This window comes from Ceratosolen solmsi, unplaced genomic scaffold (genome assembly GCF_000503995.2).
Source record: "Ceratosolen solmsi marchali unplaced genomic scaffold, CerSol_1.0 scaffold6, whole genome shotgun sequence".
In the NCBI taxonomy this organism is placed as follows: Eukaryota; Metazoa; Arthropoda; class Insecta; order Hymenoptera; family Agaonidae; genus Ceratosolen; species Ceratosolen solmsi.
The window spans coordinates 4103605-4123824 of NW_011948414.1; the positions used below are offsets into that span (position 1 = coordinate 4103605).

General features: G+C 27.6%; 1 protein-coding gene across 6 annotated transcripts in view; it reads left to right on the forward strand.

Annotated features, from left to right (window-relative positions):
* Nucleotides 1–20220, forward strand: part of cnc (NFE2 like bZIP transcription factor cap-n-collar) — a 180216-nt gene that overhangs the window by 40140 nt on the left and 119856 nt on the right. Inside the window, exon 1 of one of the 6 annotated variants that reach the window (XM_011506689.1) lies at nucleotides 8462–9004. The exons of 4 other annotated variants lie outside the window; for them this stretch is intronic. Coding sequence is in view for 1 of the 2 variants with exons in the window: in XM_011506688.1 (XP_011504990.1) it covers nucleotides 8928–8933 (6 nt within the window). In the remaining variant the exon portion in view is untranslated. Of the gene's footprint in view, nucleotides 1–8461; nucleotides 9005–20220 lie in introns of those variants that run through there. One more of the 6 variants, XM_011506688.1, reaches the window with a different exon arrangement.

Here is a 20220-nt window from a genome sequence, read left to right on the forward strand (position 1 = left end):
GAAGTTTTGATTTAATTACAAGTGCAATACTATGTTAATGTTATGTTGAATTGTTGGGCTTTGTCGTCTTGAGAATTTCCGTTCTTTTATTCTAAACTGAATAATACTGATATTGCTGATACTCACTCGAGTTGTACATTAACTTTATGAAAATTAAAGATTCCGCAAGTTTTGTGAAATTTGTTTATAACCAAATCTAACATCTTCTCTATGCAATTACGCAATTACGCTATTAAGTTAATCTTAAATAATATTAATTTAACTTCTAGTAATCATTTAAGAGAATGTTATTTAGTCAGTAATCGTTAAGCAATATTTATATTGTATATTACTTCTTTACACACATATATTTTCGTAAATATTACTTTACTATATTATATATACATATATATATATATATATATATATATATATATATATTTATATTCTCACATTATTCTTATCAATTATAGTCAATTTACTTAAGAAATTATTTAACATTTATCTTTTAAAACTTATATCAAATTCCTTCTTACATGTTTCTCATTATACATTATACCAATATAATCCAATGAAATAAATTTTCTTTATTCTCTATTTTCATCTATATCTTATTGCTATACAATCTTTTAGGATTAAAAAATAATAATATATAACAATTTGTGCTTATTTATTACAATCTATTATCTACTAGCAATCCTAAAGAAAATTATACAAATTTATTATCTACTAACTATCCTAAAGAAAATTATATTTACATAAATCTTAATAGTGAAATTACAATAATTAAACAGTTTTTCCTCTTTACATTTCAGGTATGTACGGGTTTTCTTTACAAATTATTAAATGATAAATAATTTGATTAGCGCGTTAGGTAAGTTGTGACATTGATTAACTAAAATCTAATACAAAGTATGTATTTATACAGTTTATATTATATTTTATATTATAATATTATTATCTCACTAATATTACTTTTGTCAGAATTGCTATATAACCACATTAAAAGGGAAAATAGAATTAATTTAATACATTATTAAAGCATTAAAATTAAACAAATCATTATAAGAGATTAATAATTTTAAATTAATTAAAAGAAAAATTTAGTTTATGCGTTTTTCTTAACATATTAAATATACCAAAAATACCGACCGTCAACTCTAAGAAATAAACATGTAATTAAAAAAAATTTTTTTTTAAAACATTATTCTATATAATAAATATGGCTTTTACATATTAGTAAAATATAATATATAACATATATAATACCATTATTGTAACAAACGTTGCTCGGTAAAAGAAAGAGAGAGAGAGAGAGAGAGAGAGAGAGAGAGAGAGAGAGAGTGAGGGAGTGAAACACACAAATTAAGCCGCAACAGAAAAAGTAGACATTCTGCAATTTATAGCAATAAAGAGTAGAGAATAAACTAAAAATAACTTAGGTTTTCGCGAGTGCAACAGACTATCGACCTTCACTATACCAGTTGATATGGGGCTTCATCATTTCTTGCAACAATAGATATCTTAATTATGTACATAATGTTGTTCTACTAATTGGCAAGGCTGTTTATTAAAAATTTTCTTTAAAAAAAAAAGAAAAAAAGAAGAAATAAAGTTGACTCGTAGTTATAAAATTGTAATATCTATAATAATTGTAATAGAAATCGTTTCCTCATTTCTTTACTATATAACACTGAAATTGGAATTCAGCATTTATCACTGAAACGTTCACGAGCGTAGTGTTCTACCTTATCAACTGATGGGGTACCGAATTTTTATAGCACTAGACAGTCGATAATTTGTAAGTTTCAAACTTAACTTTCATATGGAAAAAGAGATAACGCCACGTACGCAATGTTTATCAATTCAGCTAAAATAAGAATAATATTTGAGATAGTTAGTTAAGGAAAGATTTTCTCACATTTCTACCTTTATGGCCTAATCAACCCATATATACATTTTTATTGTCAAACACTCATCTAAAATAGTCAAAATACTTTTTTCATTTAAATGTCAAACTTGTAATTGAAATATTTGATTAAAATACAATTTGCTTACTCTAATGCTAATTAAATTTAGTAATATAGACATTTATGCGACTTCACAATCGCTTAAACACAATCGACATAATTACTTATAAATTTATGGGAAATTATGTATTCACATAATATTACACATAGTAATTTTAATTTATGAATACACAATAGATACAAAATTATTAAAATGCTTAATTGTTGCCAATATAAAATACATATGCGTACAATATTAAGGCGTTCGACAGATAAATCAATGACACGAAAATTATTATTTGATAAATAAACAATTGATGAACGTATACATATTCGTTAAAATTTTATATTTTCATATTATTCATTATCTTATATTGTATAGTAAATAATTGAAATAGAATTTGTGCATTGCCTATATGGTTGACATTATATGTTAACATCCTTGTAATTAAAACTATTATAAATAGTAATAGTTTCATTTCCATTCTCATTATGAGTATCTTGGTAATTCTGGTAGTTGGAGAAAAAATTCTTCAGAACGTAAATAATTTATATAAGTTCAAATGATTGCCTAGATAATTTTATCAAATGTAATGGATTATTTTGCTATAATTACTTAATTTGTAAGCGCACTAAGTATATTCTATTCTAGGAATTAATAAATAATTAATACAAAATGATTAGATAAGCTTATCAAATCTAATTGAAACCTTATTGAAATAAAATCCTGTTAACTAACTATACTATTTGAAGGTATTGATTTTATAAGAATTTTCAATTTATAACATAACTTTAAACTTTTTCATAGGTATCTGTCGAAAAGTATAATCGTTTCTTTTATTAAACAACTTTCAACGAATAATCAATAATAAAGTTTGATTATTATGATTATCATTTGGACGTGCATTTTTTTTATGAAATATCCGTTATAGAAATCATTATTAGTTTATTTCACGTTGTTTGCGAGATATATTACGTTTAATAACTCACACATATGGAATTTCAATCATTATGATGCAGAAATTTATAATCAACTCAATGCTATGGCTTTTTCATATTTAGTTTAATATAGAAAATATTATGCACACTATTCTTTGGCCTACACAAATAATTCTATTACATCTACAAATCTCTCACTAATTTACTATATCATTAAGTTTATAATTAATTTTTCTTTAATTAATGGGAAACTTTTGATTATGATTAAAGCAATATTTAAAAATAAAGATAGTTCATTCATAGTATAAGAATATTATAAAATTTACTTATTTCTTTAAATATAATAAGATAAGACCTATGTACTTTGATTTTATTTTTTTTTATTATTATTTTTTTTTTTAATACAACGAAAGGTTAACTACAATTCCGAATGTTTTCATGCTAATTATAGCGAATTTTCAAAGTATTTAAAATTTTAATTGCTTAAAAAAAATATATGTGTTTATAAGAATAATTCATATATATATATATATATACATACATATATATATATATATATATATATATGAGAGTGAATATTATATTAAAAATTAGCTCCACATTATTTAATTTTAATTTAAAATGTAAAACTAGTTATAGTAAAAAATTAATTTTCTTTCGTACAAACGCAATTTTTCAAATTTTTATATGTAAACTTTAAAGAACGTTGAATAATACTAGCCGTCTACCGATTTAAAAGCTTAACTTCCTTATATTATTTAATTAACTTTATGAAATACATCAATATAACAGAATTACTAATGCTTTTCTTCGTATGTAAAAATTGATTTATTATGTTATTTGTTGAATAGCGTAATAAATACCGAATGATTAACTAATCTGGCTAGTATAACTTGTAATAATTTTGAATTTTTCATTACGTTTAATAACGACACAATAAATTAACTTCTTTCGTGACTTACCAAGTAGTAATATATACTACTACGATGTCAGACAATGTTGCCTCGAATTTCCTGCACTAAGAATACAAAAAGTGATATACCTGTGTGGCGTTTGTGAAACCGATCAAGTAGGAACGGTACATCAATATCGGACCTCTTGATACAACGAAATATTTATTTAGAGATATTGCGTTCAACGACTAGTTGGCGGTGAAGAATCCACTTGTAGACGAATATAACTGTGCACTTGTATCTTTTTTCAACTACTATTTTCAAATATCCAATAGCTCATTCAATAAAATTTCATAAAAACATTTACCTCCGCGTATTACGATTTTCAACATCGACCATAAGTGTCAAATTATTCTTGTTATTGACATGTGTGTGCATAAGTCCGCGAAAGAAATTGCAAAATACGAAGGAACGTAGATAGAGACAAATTCTATAAGAATCTAACAAAAACACGATGGTTAATGACGAGCCATTGACAGGCGGAAAATCATAAGGTTGCGGGAATACAGGAAAAGCCGCGACTCTTCTCTTCACACACAAATCACAGTCTCCATTAGGCTATAATACGATGTCTTCAATGTCATCTTTTTTCTTTCATCGTCTCTTCTCTCATTCCCACCAAACATACACAGCATTACACGTACGCGCACGTGTTACGCAGTCGTGCAGTTGACTTTGAAAATCTGACGTTTCCATTCTTTCATCATTTCTTGAATCACGATCCGTCCATTTTTTTTTTTTGTCCAATTTTTATTTCTTGCAATCGCCATTCGATAACTGAAATAAAATTCACTTTTTGCGGAATCTCGCTTAATTTTGGCTTTGAATATATTATTTAAATGATACCTTATATCATTAATTTTGTTTCTTACAATTGTCTACGACGGCAATGAAACTTTTTATCGAACACACCAAGATCCACCATTTATCGTAAATAATGACAGTTTCTTTTTGTTTTATTAACTTGGAGCATTTCATATTAACACTACCGAAATTAACAAAATGTTCTTTTATTATTTTATTATTATTTGCCTAGTGATATGTGTGTATTTCTAGTTTTCAATGCTAAATAATTAAATCTAACCCGATTAGATTTAGCCAGGAAATCGACTGGAGTATATAAACATGTTTAGTCAGTAGTGTTAATAGTTGAATATCAAATATATAAAATAAATTACAAATTAAAAAAAAAAAAAAAAATTATTAATGAATTTTTTTCTCCAAAAGCTTAATCATCGACGTCTTAAGAGTTTAAAAATCGAAACTTTATGATAACTAATTCTGCAAGTAAATAATTATATAATATTAAAAAGACACAAGTTGTTGTTATTTTTATCGTTGCTATTATTATTGTTGCTATTGTCATCGTCGCCGTCGTCAACGTCGCCGTATTAATTATTTCTTATATTATTGTTACCGTTGCTGTTGTTGTTGTTGTTGTTGTTATTTTTGTTGATAAAAATTGATGGCGATAAAAAGTAATTTATGATAAAGCATGTGATTAGTACAATTTGAGAGAGATATGCGATATAATTAAAATACTTATCTAAATACCATTTAATCTCGAGAATAGACGTTATACATGTTTATAAGAAATTTTCAAAATATTTAACAATTTAATTGAAGGATTTACAACAAAAAAAAAATTAATTCTATGAATAGTCCTATTCTATTATCCTTTTGCACAAAATTTTATGTTAACTGGAATAAAAAATATTTTCCCTCCAAGTTGCAAATGAAATGTCTATTATGACTTGAGCGAAGAATAATTTTGTCAACTAATGACAAATTTCCTTTTATTTTTTATTTGGCATGAAAATTAACTCTCGGCAATGAAACAACATTTACTTTTCAAGAAAATTTCATTTAAAAAACATGAGAAAGCTCTTAAATAAATTGGATCTTTTGCTTATTCGAACGAGTTACTCTTATTACAATATGTTTAGATATAATATTATTATATTATCAAGACATTGCGTAAAAGCTTAAAAATTTATATATTTATTTTTATAGCGTTTAATCAATTCTACAATCTATGTTTCATCATATTATTTTCTATTCTACAAGATTAGTAATATTTATAGCGATTGTATGTGATTGGAATTATTGAACTTAATAGTTGTTTGTTCGATAATTGTATTAAAAAAGAAATTTTTTTTTAATTACCGCATAGTTTGACGAATAAAATTAATTGCAATTTCGTAAGAACAAAATTTAATAATCAGCTAGGGATCCACACCAAATGTTTCAAATATCCGTCCCGCGAATTTGCCAACACAGAACGTATTAAATTAAATCTCTTTATCGAAAAAACTTTAAAATCTTAGTCATTCCAAACGACAATTGTTTAATAAGCTAAATAAGTCTTAACGTCCCATTGTCAAGAATTCGCCCAACGAATAGGCGAGGAGGAGCCTCGTTGTAATCTGCAAAATTGCGTGGCGTGAAAAATGAAAAGTCTGTCGCACGCCGAACAGCCGTATTAACGTGAATTCCAAATCCAAGCGAGTATTTCCCCAAGCAGCCGTGAATGGAATTTCTCGAACCGAGGATTGGGACGCGCAAGCGAGAAAATATTGAAAGAATCGACCACGCGCACACCTATTTGAACGAATGATCGGTTTGCGCTAACCCAATAATTCGCATAAAATGAATCGCGAAGTCGGCTCGCGACAGTAACGAGACGCTCAGTACGAGCGCTGTGTGTCGCGACATTGACGTACTCGCTTGCAAAATATAAGAGAGATAGATAGAGAGAGAGAGAGAGAGAGAGAGAGAGAGAGAGAGAGAGAGAGAGAGAGAGAGTGAGGGAGTGATGGGATGGAGAGGGGGAGAAAGATCCAAAGAAGCTAAAATTATGAATTGTTGTTTATATTACCGTCGCGGAAGCCTCGACGATCCGCCGCTTATTCTACGACTTTTCCTGTCGCGCTCGTTCATCTCGAGATTATTTATAGCTGATAACGTATAAAGGGCCTTGTTGTCGATAGTGTAGTGAATGTGACTTTGGGAAAACCGAGGAAGTTTTTGGGCAACTTAGAGTGCATTGAGTGCAGAGTGCAAGGTGAAAAAAGCACTGTCTTAAACTCGTTGTGCAGTGGCGATGTTTCTCGTGATAATTGGAGCGCTGCTGTCGAAAAATGAAGAATGAACGGTAATGTATCTTACGAGAGCTTTTCCTGTCCGATTAATCGGGGTAGAAACGTCTTTGAAAAATGAGCTGTCGTTGTGAGAAAATTAAATACAATATTCGTTACTATCGTTCCTTACTATATTCGATTGCCTATAATAGAAACAACGATGTGCACTGCGTGAAACATTGATTAATATTTTCATATTCTCGTGCTAGAGATACGATGGTCGGATAATTTTCTCAACAATACATATGTACATATCTAGCTTCCTCAAGAAAGCTAGAAAATATTTTATACGGTTATGATAAATAGAGAACACTTGACATTTGTATTCAAAATTTCATTTCGATAAAATTCATAATACACTATAAATCACGAAACTTAGCAATTTATTAAATAACTGTTCTTATAATTCGGTAGGTCAGATATAAAACATCATCGAATATTTATTTTATTCATTAGGAATTACATATATATATATTCGATCAAATATCAACTACATAAATTACTTTCAGTGCGATTGAGTAAAAACTCGTTACATTTGTAGCATAAATTTTTAACAAATTTTGTTCAAGTAACATCATATTATCCACGAATTTGACTTATTATTTTTGAAAATAAACACCATATATATTTTCTAGTTAATCGATCTAGTTATTTCGTAAAAATTACGGAAGTATTATTTACGTGCAAAGTACACCTCACTCTTTCATTAAATCAGACTAATTTTAAAAACAATCTCAACATAACAATTGAATATATACGAATACTTTACCAACAGTTTCTCTGATGTACATTCAAAAGTTTATCTAATGCTTCTTTTAACATTCGTAATGTTTTATGACGTTGTAAAGCCCATGATTACTTGCATTCAAATCGAGATCGCATAAATTCATAATGATTGTATACTTAATAAGAATTGTACGATTACGTACATTTTCCATATTTTTCAAACAATTTTCAAATAATTATCCATAAATGCATAACATTAATTAAAATTATATATTATTCTGACTAATATGTAAACCTGTTTTCCACATTATCGGAATGAAATTTTTTTAAATAGATCATTATTCGAACACAAAATTATCAACGTCTATTTAACTCTTAGTCAAGTTACGTATTTATGCGAGTAATCGAGTCTTTAATTAATTTGAAACTATATTTTTACTTTACAAAAACAAATTAATAAAGTTTCATTACTTAAATACTAGAATGTAAATTTGAGAAGAAAAGAATTTGGAATTATAAGGCACTTGTTATAGCAAAAATAAACTAGAAATACCCTAAAGAAATATAATCGCATTATTAAACATTAAAGTAAGTTTTTCAATTTAAAAGTTTTAAATAATCAAATATTTCTCAAATTAAGTTTATGAATTTACATTAAACGAGGGGGGAAATTAATCTTGCGGGCATTAATGCTTCCTATTCTACGAATTAGATTAGTTTAGTTAAGTTGGGCTCGAAGCAAAACAAAAAAAAAAACCATTTAGCCGTATAAATAATCACTAGGCCACTATGAAACGCACAAAATACAATTCCATCTCCTTTCGTTCGTTAAATTATAGCGAGAAATACGGATTCTCAGTATGAGTGCCGATAGCCGCTTATCACTGGCGACAAGCTTCGCAAACCTTATCACTTGCTTGGAGACGCGTGCGCACGCGAGGGAGTGAGAGGCTACGAAAAAGGTGAGACGGAGAGACAAGACGATTCGAAAAACGCACTTCGAAAGCGCTTCAACGCCTTAGTGGCAAACGCCCTGCCATACAGCAAACACACGCACTCACACAACTCGCAATTTTTTTCGTGACCGTGATAATGGATTAATTTTGCGGAAAAAAAAGACAAACGAACCACGTTAAAATGTAACGCAACCTCGTGCAGTTCTCGTGTTTACATGGATATCAATGGATGTTCGTATCATTATTATCGTTCATACGGTGATTGGCGGTCGATTGGTTTACAACTATTCAATTTCGGCTAAGTTATTATATTTTTAGTGACCTTATATTATTTCTATAAAGATATTTCATCAAATTTATGTATATAATGCATTCACATAACAATGCTATCTTAATATTTTTTACACTTCAAAGTGCACATCATCGCTAATTTCAAAGAATATCTGCAATTTTTACAATGTTTATAAGAGATAAGGCTTAAATTAGGTAATTCCAGGTATTTTCAGTAATATTTATACAAAATGAGAAAATATAGCCTGAAGTGAAATGATAATTCACCTTACTTAATTCGCTACATTAATATCAGATAGTTTGTTCAATTAAACATTATTAATACCAACGCAATTTTTATCTTATAAATCAGTGTGGTGCTTAAATGGCTCGATTTACGAAAAATTAATGTTTTATTACTAAAGTTATTTTCAATTGGTTACGAATTGATATTATTATAAAATGTGTTATCTTGAATTATATTGAAAGTCATATTTTTATGACATAATTAGTAATAATAATAATATTCGAATACAATTGTAAAAATGGAGATTAAGAACAAAACTGTAAGAAGTAACTGTGCTCGATCAATTTGTCTAAAAACATATTTAAAATCATAATATGCAATGCTTCGCTTCCAAATAACAACAACAAAAAGAGATGAAATTTTTTTCATAAAACCTTTGTATTATAATGAAAGAAAAAATAGTAAATTTATCTACCTCGTCATGTAGGGCACTGATATTTTGCCTGAAATAGCATTTAACGTTTGCTATTAATAAAAGTAAATTATGTTCAAATATATTAAAAGAAAAAAAAGTCTTTTTGTAGGAAGAAAAATCGCTGATTTACATGAAAATAATATCATGGTTAACTCGAAATAATTGCTCGGCAAGATTTTAGTAACCGAACTTGCTTCCGTCGCATTTCTTACATCAAATAGAACTTTATTATTAATTTTTTCACGTATAACAACAATAATAAGCCTTTATTTGTCATGCAATCCCTTAATGTACAATTACATGAAAGTTATGCAATCATAAAAATTTGAAAATAAAGATGATTTAGATGAGAAGCAGTAGGAAGTATCATTTAACAATTTTATTGTTCAATTCATTAGCAATTTATATTAATCGGAAAATTACGAAAAATGTTTTAAAGATATTAATTGCTTTGATTTCAATATATTTCCAAATATTAATAATATATCATATTTTCCATATATGTATATCCATTATGCTTACATCCATATATTTTCGAATACATCTTATCAACGTTACATTCATAATAATAAAAATGTTTTTATTAATGAACAATGATCTTAGAATTGTAAATGTTCCTCTAAACAACTATTATAGTTTCTTAAGTATAAACTAAGTATTGAAACAAAATCCTTTTATTATCATTATTAAAATAATATACCAGTCATTATTTTTTGTAATATGGATAAATCAATCATTGGATCTGAAAAATATAAAAAAATTTGGTCATACTTAATGAAAAAAAAATTATTGTCATAATTAAATTTCGATGTTATTTATTAGATAATTTATAATGTTTCATATTTGTCGAAGCTATAAGTTAACTACTTAGATTTTCTGCGATTAAGCATTCATCATTTAAGTGTAAAAATATCGTCTAAAAATCACATTAGAGTTGAGTACTTTTGAGTACTGAAATTTTATTAAATTAACTTTAATATAAACAGAAGATGCAACACACATTTATGCTTTTTAGTAAAATGATCATCCTAGTCTTGAAAAACAGAGTAAATATATAATATTGATATATCACTGTGTATCTTCATATTATTAACTCAATTATTAACTCAATGTGATAATAAAATTTAACGCCAAATATGAAACTCGAAGTAATGACGTATGTAGCTATGTTTTATTTATACAAATTAGGAATTTAATTGGTTGATTAATTGAAATTCATTTTCCACTTCTTTATTATACATATTAAATTATATTGCTATTATTTTTAGGATTGCCTCAAAAGTCATTAAAAAAAAAAAAAAAAAAAAAAAAAAAAAAAAAAAAAAAAAAAAAAAAAAAACGCGACATAATAATGTAGCATTTTCGATATTATAGTCAACATCGACGAAATAAATATAAATTGTTATAAAAAAATGTACAAATTAAGATCGATTGTCAAAAATATTTATATTTGACCCAAAAATTATATCAAATTTTAAAATATAATAAACTTCTTACTATTGTTTCACATTTAAATAAGAAACATTCTTAAATTGTTAGAATAATACATTTATAAATCATTATCGACAAACTTGTAGAAATATTTAAAGACGACAACAAAATTATTTTAATCATTGATTTGCAAACAATGGTAATGTGTTGTATTGCCGATGCTTTATTCAATCTATTAATAAAATATTATCATAATATATTGATTCTAATAAATTTTATAATCATTTAAACTAACTTAAACTTTTACAATTATAACAAATTTAACTAATATCTTCCAAATCAAAATTATGAAATGTGTGTGTGTGTGTGTGTGTGTGTGCGCGCGCGAGTGAAAACTTTTGACATTTAAAAACATTTTATGCGCTTAAATCATATAGTATAGAAACACTAACAACATTTTGTATTGGGAAAGTATATTTCACATACAATACTTTAATTACTTTTCATATGTGAATTAAACCCATCAGAAATAATTAGGCAAGAAAAATTATAAAAATATTCTTTCTATAAAAACAATAACATTATAAAATAATATTAATCATTTATAATATTTGCGATGTTACTGATATTATGATATACTTATTTTCTTTGTAAAATTTTTAATTCTTTTAAATGATAATAATTAGAAAACCTAAGTCCGCAAATGCTGAAAAGAAACAAGTAATTGTTACAAATTTATAATTATTAAAGTATTGGAATATCAAAACAAAACAAAAAAAACAAAACAAAAAAAAAACAAAAAAAAAGTTGATAGCGTATTTTTTATTTAATTTATTTAATCTGTGATAAACAATCTTAGATAAAGTCACACAACTTCAGTTATTTACTCGCCCATTAAATGGTGCAATAACGATGTTTTTATTTCTTGAAAATCCTTTCTTTTCTGACCGTCAAAGCTCGATGATCTTGTAAATCTATCGTTGAAAATAAAAGAAATAAATCTAACGCCTCGGAAGAACAATGACTCTAATTAAAAATTAAATATAATAAGACGCCACTGTGCATTTGTTAATAACTATGGGTGCAGTTAGTAAAGTGTTAATTAAGTTAAAGTGTCAATGTATTAGATAATTCATCAGCTACGAAAGTATTTAATTTCACCTGCCATACTTGAAGAAGTTTAAGCATCCTTGTCCACTAATATTCCTATATTAATAATGTGCAATTGTACAAGGCCAATATTTTTGATAATATATATGTGTATGAAAGGAAATAAGTAAATTTATAAAATGCCTAAATCATATCTATTAACAAATAAAATAGGAAGAAGCAAATTAGTCATTTCTTAAAATTTATAAAATCTTCGTAAAGCAATAAAGCTCTTTATAGACGGAATTTTTGGTACGATTGAAATGTAAAAAAAAAAACTTTTCAAATCTTATTTGCTTTATAATAGTGCTTATAATTAACAATATTTCAGCAACGTAAATAAATTTTGTTAAAAAAAATCGACAATAATAATCGTCTTATTGACAGTTTTAAAATGATTTTCAAGATAAGGAGAAAGCTTGACGATTCAAGCCTCATTACAACGTATAGTTAACTCAACAAACAAATACGAAATCATTTATTCATTATAAATTGCACGATTGCAGCATTTTCGCATTGCCTGACTTTTTTTTTTTTTTTTTTTTTTTTTTTTTTTTTTTTTTTTTTTTTTTTCACGTCTAGACTGTAAAATCCGATTTACTACCAAGTTTCTTGTCAAGTATGTCAATCCAGCACTTCGTATAACTTCATAGCTTACTCTCTCGCAGTTCCATGGGCTGCTACATTATACCATCTGCTAGACATCGGACCGAAGATGCTGTGTTCCTCGTGTTTCTCAACTTTTGCCTCCACGTTCAATTGTCGTACGATCGAACTTTGCATAAACGTCGCAGTTACTTTTTCCTCCCAATATGCTGGCCCTTAATTCTCTTGCCTTTCTCGCCCTGTGAATTTATAGTATCCAATAAGAAACTACTATATCTCTATCGTTTAACTATTACGTTGCCTTGTAATTTTATAAACTCGCCGAGATTATCACTTCTATCATTCATTCTCTTACATCATTATTTTTTCCTCCGGTCTTTATAATAATTTCTCTGTCTAAGCTTATCAGAGTGTCGGTGCGCATAAATTTTATCTACATTATCAATTTAGATGTAATTCCAAGTAGAATATTAGTTGATATAATTATAATTAACGAAGACCTATTATATTAAATTTTTTTTTTTTTTCAATTCAATTTAATATTAAGTCATAGTCATATCTATTTTAGGGATACATTTGTCATTAAAATTAAGACACATAATAGTGAACTCAATTTATGTTGAGAGTTTTTTCATTAAAAATTCTTATTACGGTTATAGTTTACGTTGAAAAAAAGTAAAAAAAAGTAAAATAAACTATTATAAAATAGTTAGGCGTTATATTCAAGCAATACAGAGGAACAATAATGAATAATGAAATCAACATTTTGGATTGTCTACGGAGCTTAATTATACTGCGTGAAATCAAAAATCGCGCAAAGCACATTTCACCATTGACTTGATAATATTAACTCGAATATAAGATATGTCAAGTATAACAATTGATTTGGTAAATTTTATAAAAAGAAAATGAAAACTCATAGGTGGAAATTAACGTATAATGAAGTTTTCGATTATGCTTTAATAAATAATAACAATAATAGTAACGGGATTAATAGCGCAAGCATTTAACTCAAGCTTAACTACTTATATTCATAAAATGCCATCACTATTGAAATAATATAGAGAGCGATTCGTTTACATTGCAGAAAGCGATTACATAGACTTCATCAGTCATCTCCGACCTGTCCGCGAGTCTTGATATTACCAGTAATTTCATGTACCTCTGATATAATTCTCTCGTATGTGCAGTGATCACGGACGGTGATCCGACAACTATCGCCATCGAAATGAACGTCGTAGTTTCAAATTCTCCAACATCTACAAATATCTGCCTTCATTTTCCAACTCGCATCTTCGTACTTTTTATCGATTTATGTAATGTTTTCATAAGGTGTAAGCTGTCCGATCACGTAAGCTTTGTTGTTTTATTTTTGATCGGCGCAAATCTCGTTGTCGATACGTGTCTTTTCACTCATACCGAGTCTCATGTGCTAACGGACGCACTGCCACGGCTATTTAAAAAACGTGTCGGTATATCCTTATTTTGATATTCCTTACTGATCAACAGCATGTCGACTACTCTTTCAAAAGTGACTTCCATCGGAAGATAATTTATTATCTTATTTCTTCTTGCATATCTTTAAACGACTTTTATCTTCATTTTTTTCTTTTCAACTGCATTGTGTGTTCAGATTGTCTCATGCACAATTATATACTTCCTGCTTTGAATTATTTCATTATTACTCTACTTGCTATTGTAATTTCAGTTCTGATTAATTGTTAATTGCCTAAATGATTGCGATTCGATTAATAGAACAATATAGTCAAATTTAAATACAAATATATAATTAAAAAGAAATATTTTTTTTTTTTAAATAAATCTCGAATTTGAAATGCATATTTGCAGATTGACAAATGTTAATTAAATATCCAAATGCATCGTAAACTTTGTTAAATCATTAATTACGAGTACTTATTTTGTTGAATATAAAATGTACGATCTATAAATTTAAATCTAAGTAACATTTTTTTGTTTTTTTTTTTATTTTTTCACACTTCGTAATGATTTAATTTGAACATAATTAACATAAAATACATTTTCTCAAATGCCGATCGCAAACAAAATAATGTCTTTATATATATATATATATATATCGGTATGATTTATGCTGATTAAAAGACGCATTCGTAATATAAGTTTATCAATGTACTTGAAAAGATAGACATCAAATATGTAAAAAAAATAATTAGTTTGTACGTCATAAACATCTGTCTTCATAATATCAGCTTGTATATTATAACTTTACCAATTTTAATTTACCTCAAAAATCATCGATATCATAATATATGAAGACATTATATTTCTTAGATATCTTGCAATAATAACTAATACTATATTTATAATTAATTAAATTGCCTGAAAATTTAAATAATTGGCAAAAGAGTTGATAGTTGAAAATTTAACATAAATTATAATGTTTAAATAATAAAAAATTATATTGAAAGATTTCGATTTTCTCGATAACGTATCTTTATATTTCTTATTTATTTATTGGTTTTTCTTAATTGTTTTTTAGATACATAAAATATTTTATATCGATATATATAGCTTTTGTTTATTATAAAAATAAAGTGTGATAGTGTAACACATTGTCATACTTTCGAATAGAGAACAGCCTAGAACGATTATTTTATAATTATTTATTAATTAATTAATTTATTTATTTATAATGTTGATTACATTATTATTGTTATTGTTGTTATTATTATTATTATTATTATTATTATTATTATTATTATTATTATTATTATAACAGTAAAAAATATAGCTGTACAAGGTATACTGAAATTTATTAGATTTCATTTGCAAACTATGAAAAGTATGTCAATGTTATCCGTGGAAAAAGAAAACAAAAGAAATTAATAATCGTTATATACTTATATAATTTATTTTATAATTTTTGGTGTTTTTATTTCTATCGTTTATAACAAAATTTTAGATATATATATATATATATATATATATAGTAACCGTAATGCATAGTAAGCAAAAATTGTTGTAGAAACCAAACATTTTGATAATGAAATAGAAGCACGAAGTAGTCCGTATCTTACAAAGTGGATCATTTTAAACTTCCATTAAAAAAAAAAAAAAAAAAAAAAAAAAAAATATATATATATATATATATAACAAATCGAGTACCGGCCGACATTTTCATATTACTCGACACGACATTAGATGCCACCCAGCCGAGCACAATCCGACCCAAAAATATGATAATCAATATAACGCGAGCATCAATCAAACATACGCGCATCGAGTTAGTGATAAAGCGACCGGCGCCAAAATCGGCGCGTACCTCCGGATTTTGACAAATCGTCGCGTAGATGCCACTAATAGGAAAGTTGTCCTTTTGATCTCGATGGTAGATTATCCAAATGTCGATTGTCGAAAATTCAAGGCTCCACGTAGGAAACGAAATCAATGCTCAGACGGACTTGAGATACTAACCTAGAAGACGTAGCGATAAATTTTACTAAATAATTACTAATGTTGTTGCTCACTCCACTACTCCTTCCTCGAACCTTCGTTGCTTTTCAATTCGCTGCCTTCAAACCTAACAAGATGTAGATGAAAGACGTAGATGACGCGAGGTGGGAGTATATTTCGGCAGAAAATGAAAAATGAGCACGAGATCGGACCACCATCGGTGCAACTACACGATATTAGCATAAACACCTATGCCACCCTCCGCGAAAGAAAGGAAAATAGTTTTCTCTTTATGCTCATCGGATATCTCGCGGAGAAATGTTGCAAGAGTGACTAATGATCGGCGCCACCGACAAAGAGAAAGCCAAGGCTGTATTTAGTGCATAAAGCACCTTCTTCTTCTTCTTCTTCTTCTTCTTCTTCTTCTTCTTCTTTTTTTGAAATATTTTTTCGCTCCACGAGTTGTAAAGCTATTTGTTTATTTCCTCGCCCCTCGCCTCCACCCCATCCCTCCCCCGCCCACTCGTCGATGTTCGATAAGGATTTCCGATACTTTTACCGAAAGAAAAGGTTTCAGTAACGTTCGAGAGTATGCCTACTCTTAAAAACAAACAGTTGGCGTTTCTTCATTATCTGTCGAACGAGTCCTCTCGTAAACAAATAGCTCTCGTGTGTCCTTAATTTTGCATCCGAATAAATAACTGTTTGGATTTAATAATCTTTTTGTTTTCTGCAGCGGTGATAAACAAACACGTTAACAAATTCGATGTAAATTCAAACGTAATGAATTTATATTATGGCAAGGCTAATAATAATTAATTAATTCGATCGTTTACGACGTAGAGCCACTCAAATATTCTTTAACAAAAACTATAAATAATACATAAATCTAGATATTGGATGGACATAATAAAGAAATTTTGCTACGAGATTTAGAATTTGTTTGAAAATTCAGTCCTTGATAATTGAGAATTTATAATTCGTATATATAGCATGAATAAGTTTCAGATATTTGCATAACGATTATTCCCTCCATTTTTACATTTAATAATAAACATAATATTACAAGAGAATTCCAAATGAGCGTTAACATTCTCGACAATAATTTGCAATAATCCAAAAACTAATTTAAAACGAAGCCATAAATATTTAGAGCGTGGCTTGCACTTTTATCTATTTCATCATAATCTCCCAAGATTGTTAATAATAAATCGATCGCGCATAAAGAAGTTTTTACAAGCTCGAAATATGTGTGGAATGGGGGGAGAAAAAATTCATTTATTATCGCTATCATTGAAACTTTATCATTTATCAAACTTGTCTCCGTCAAGTTCCTTTGATTTTTCGTTGTACGCATATAAACGTTGGCCTTTTTCTCTCTCATAATATCTCCGCGGGTCGACAAAACTCATTAGTATATTTATTCACGTACACGCTTAAAAACTCGTAAATATCTGTGCATGTGATCGACAACTGTTAAACTTGTCCTCGTAATCCCTTCCATTCTTATACTCATCCTTATCAACATTTTAAACACACCTTTTAGTCGAGGCTGGGATGGAAATTTTTTATTCTATTCACACCCCGTGAATGTATGCATTAATCGTTGCTAACAAATGTCGAATGTTCTCATAAATCTCTCACATTGCAAATATCATTAATTTATTATTCGATGACAAAATTTTGTAAATTTTCATTCCCACTTAAACGCTACGTATCATCGGCACTCAAATATTTGTATACGCAAATTGTATGCCGAAATTACAAAGTTGTATTAAACAAACTTTTGATTACATTAGTTTTTTTTCTTCTTCTTCTTCTTCTTCTTCTTCTTCTCCTCCTCCTTTCTTTTCACCCAGACGCATACTGATTAATTCATTATTGATATTGTATATTCAATGTGTTATTTACAAACGAAATTCCACAATTATGATTAAGGTAAAAAAATTAATGTGAAAGAAATTTGTTCTCTCCTTATTGGCATTCGTATTCTCGCTTTTATTTGTTCACTTATTAATAAATAATAATTAAAGAGTTAAGGTTAAAAGATTAAATGTTTCTTAAACATGTTTAATATTTGACGTTAACCATTTGTCATCGTTGAAAAAATTAAAAATGAAAAAGTATTATGCCGTACGCAAGTTACTCCCGGGACCACAGGCTTTGCGCCGTCACATATTTTCCGATGATCCGTGCTCGGTTATATTAAAGGAAAGACCGACAGCATCATTAGTCAATTTTCTCGAAGAGGAGGACAAGACAGCAGCTTCACAAGCGTTCTTACAATCTGTTTGACCAACCCGACAAAACACGCGTTCTCTCATTAAGGAGTCAGGTGGACCTCAAATTATGAAGAACGTAATCCGAGTGGTATTGTAATGCGCTGGAGAGCCTTTTTCCTTGGAAAATTTACGATCCTTACGAATTCTTCCAAATCGTTTGATTTCTCATCTTTCTTTCATATTCTTTTTATACGCTAGAAATATCGTTTAATAATATAACCAACAGCCGTCGATTCTCAATAATTTAGAAGATATTTGTTTTAAAAAATACATTAAAAATGCAAAAATAATACATCTTTTCATACAAATTGGTAAAATTACGTATTATTTGTTTATACGGAAGATTTAATATTTATAAAGAAGATTCGTTATTGGCTTGTTAAGTTATTAATTATAGAATGATCATTTATAAGTCTACGATCATAAGATTTGTAGGACTTGTGAAGGAAGATGAGTAGGAAAGTAGAACTAGTTAACGGTAAAGGGGCAGATAAATGAAGCGTGTTCATAATTATACGGATAAAAGAATTTAATTTGCCATAAGTCTGGTGAAAGTTTTCGTCAAGCCTTTCAATATAAATTTTATAAATAAATAAATACAAATAAATTCGCAAAATTAAGGCACTATCGCAACTTGCTGTCGCTCACTTGTGATTCGCTACCTTCAGCAAAAACGCTAATAATTAATCATAGTAATGTATTTAATAATAAAATTTTATTGAAATTTATTAGAAAATTTGTATATTAAAATATTGATTGAATAACATCGATGACGAATAATTTAGCACAATTATGATAAGTTTATGTTCATTACTCGGTAATACGGTTACTAATTGTTACGTATAAAATATTATATAAAATATTGTCGAAATACATCAGATTAAATTATTATCTATTGCTGTTTAAAAAATACTTTATTTAAAAAGTACATAATAATAATATTTCAATTGAGTTTGTGTAAATACATTGAATGGAACATTATCATATGATGCGGTATGAATCGAATTATAATTAAATATCACTTCATCCTTCAAAAACTATTGTGAATTATATTTTTCAATTACGCATATCTTTCAAACGTATACCTGTAAAAAACAACAAAAGATATGCTTTTATTTTCTTATCAATTTTGTATCCAAATATCGATTTATTTTATTTATTCATTTATTTATTTGTTTATTTATTGACATGTACATATGGTTATAAATAAATAGTTTAAATTGTTTTGCGTAAAATGGATTTATGTTAAAATATTATTCAAGCAAAAAATCATGTTTGGCATTAAATTAGTAGAATCATACGCTAAATTAATAACGAAAGTTATTTGATAAAACACGATAAAAATTGAGTGAAATTACGAGAAACAATAAGCAATTAATAAATATACATTATTAAGCTTAATGTATGAAATACGTATTGTGAAATTCTATTTTCGTATATGGACATTCGAAAAATAAGATTATTTTTTATCTTTGAAACAAAAATCGATAAATATTTCCGAAAATGTGTATATTAAGCCACGCATAATTTATTTATTAACATATGTAGTAAAATAATGACGATAAAATCAAAAATAATTTGATGAAATGAAATTATATTTAATTTAACATGAGAAAATCCTCTCAA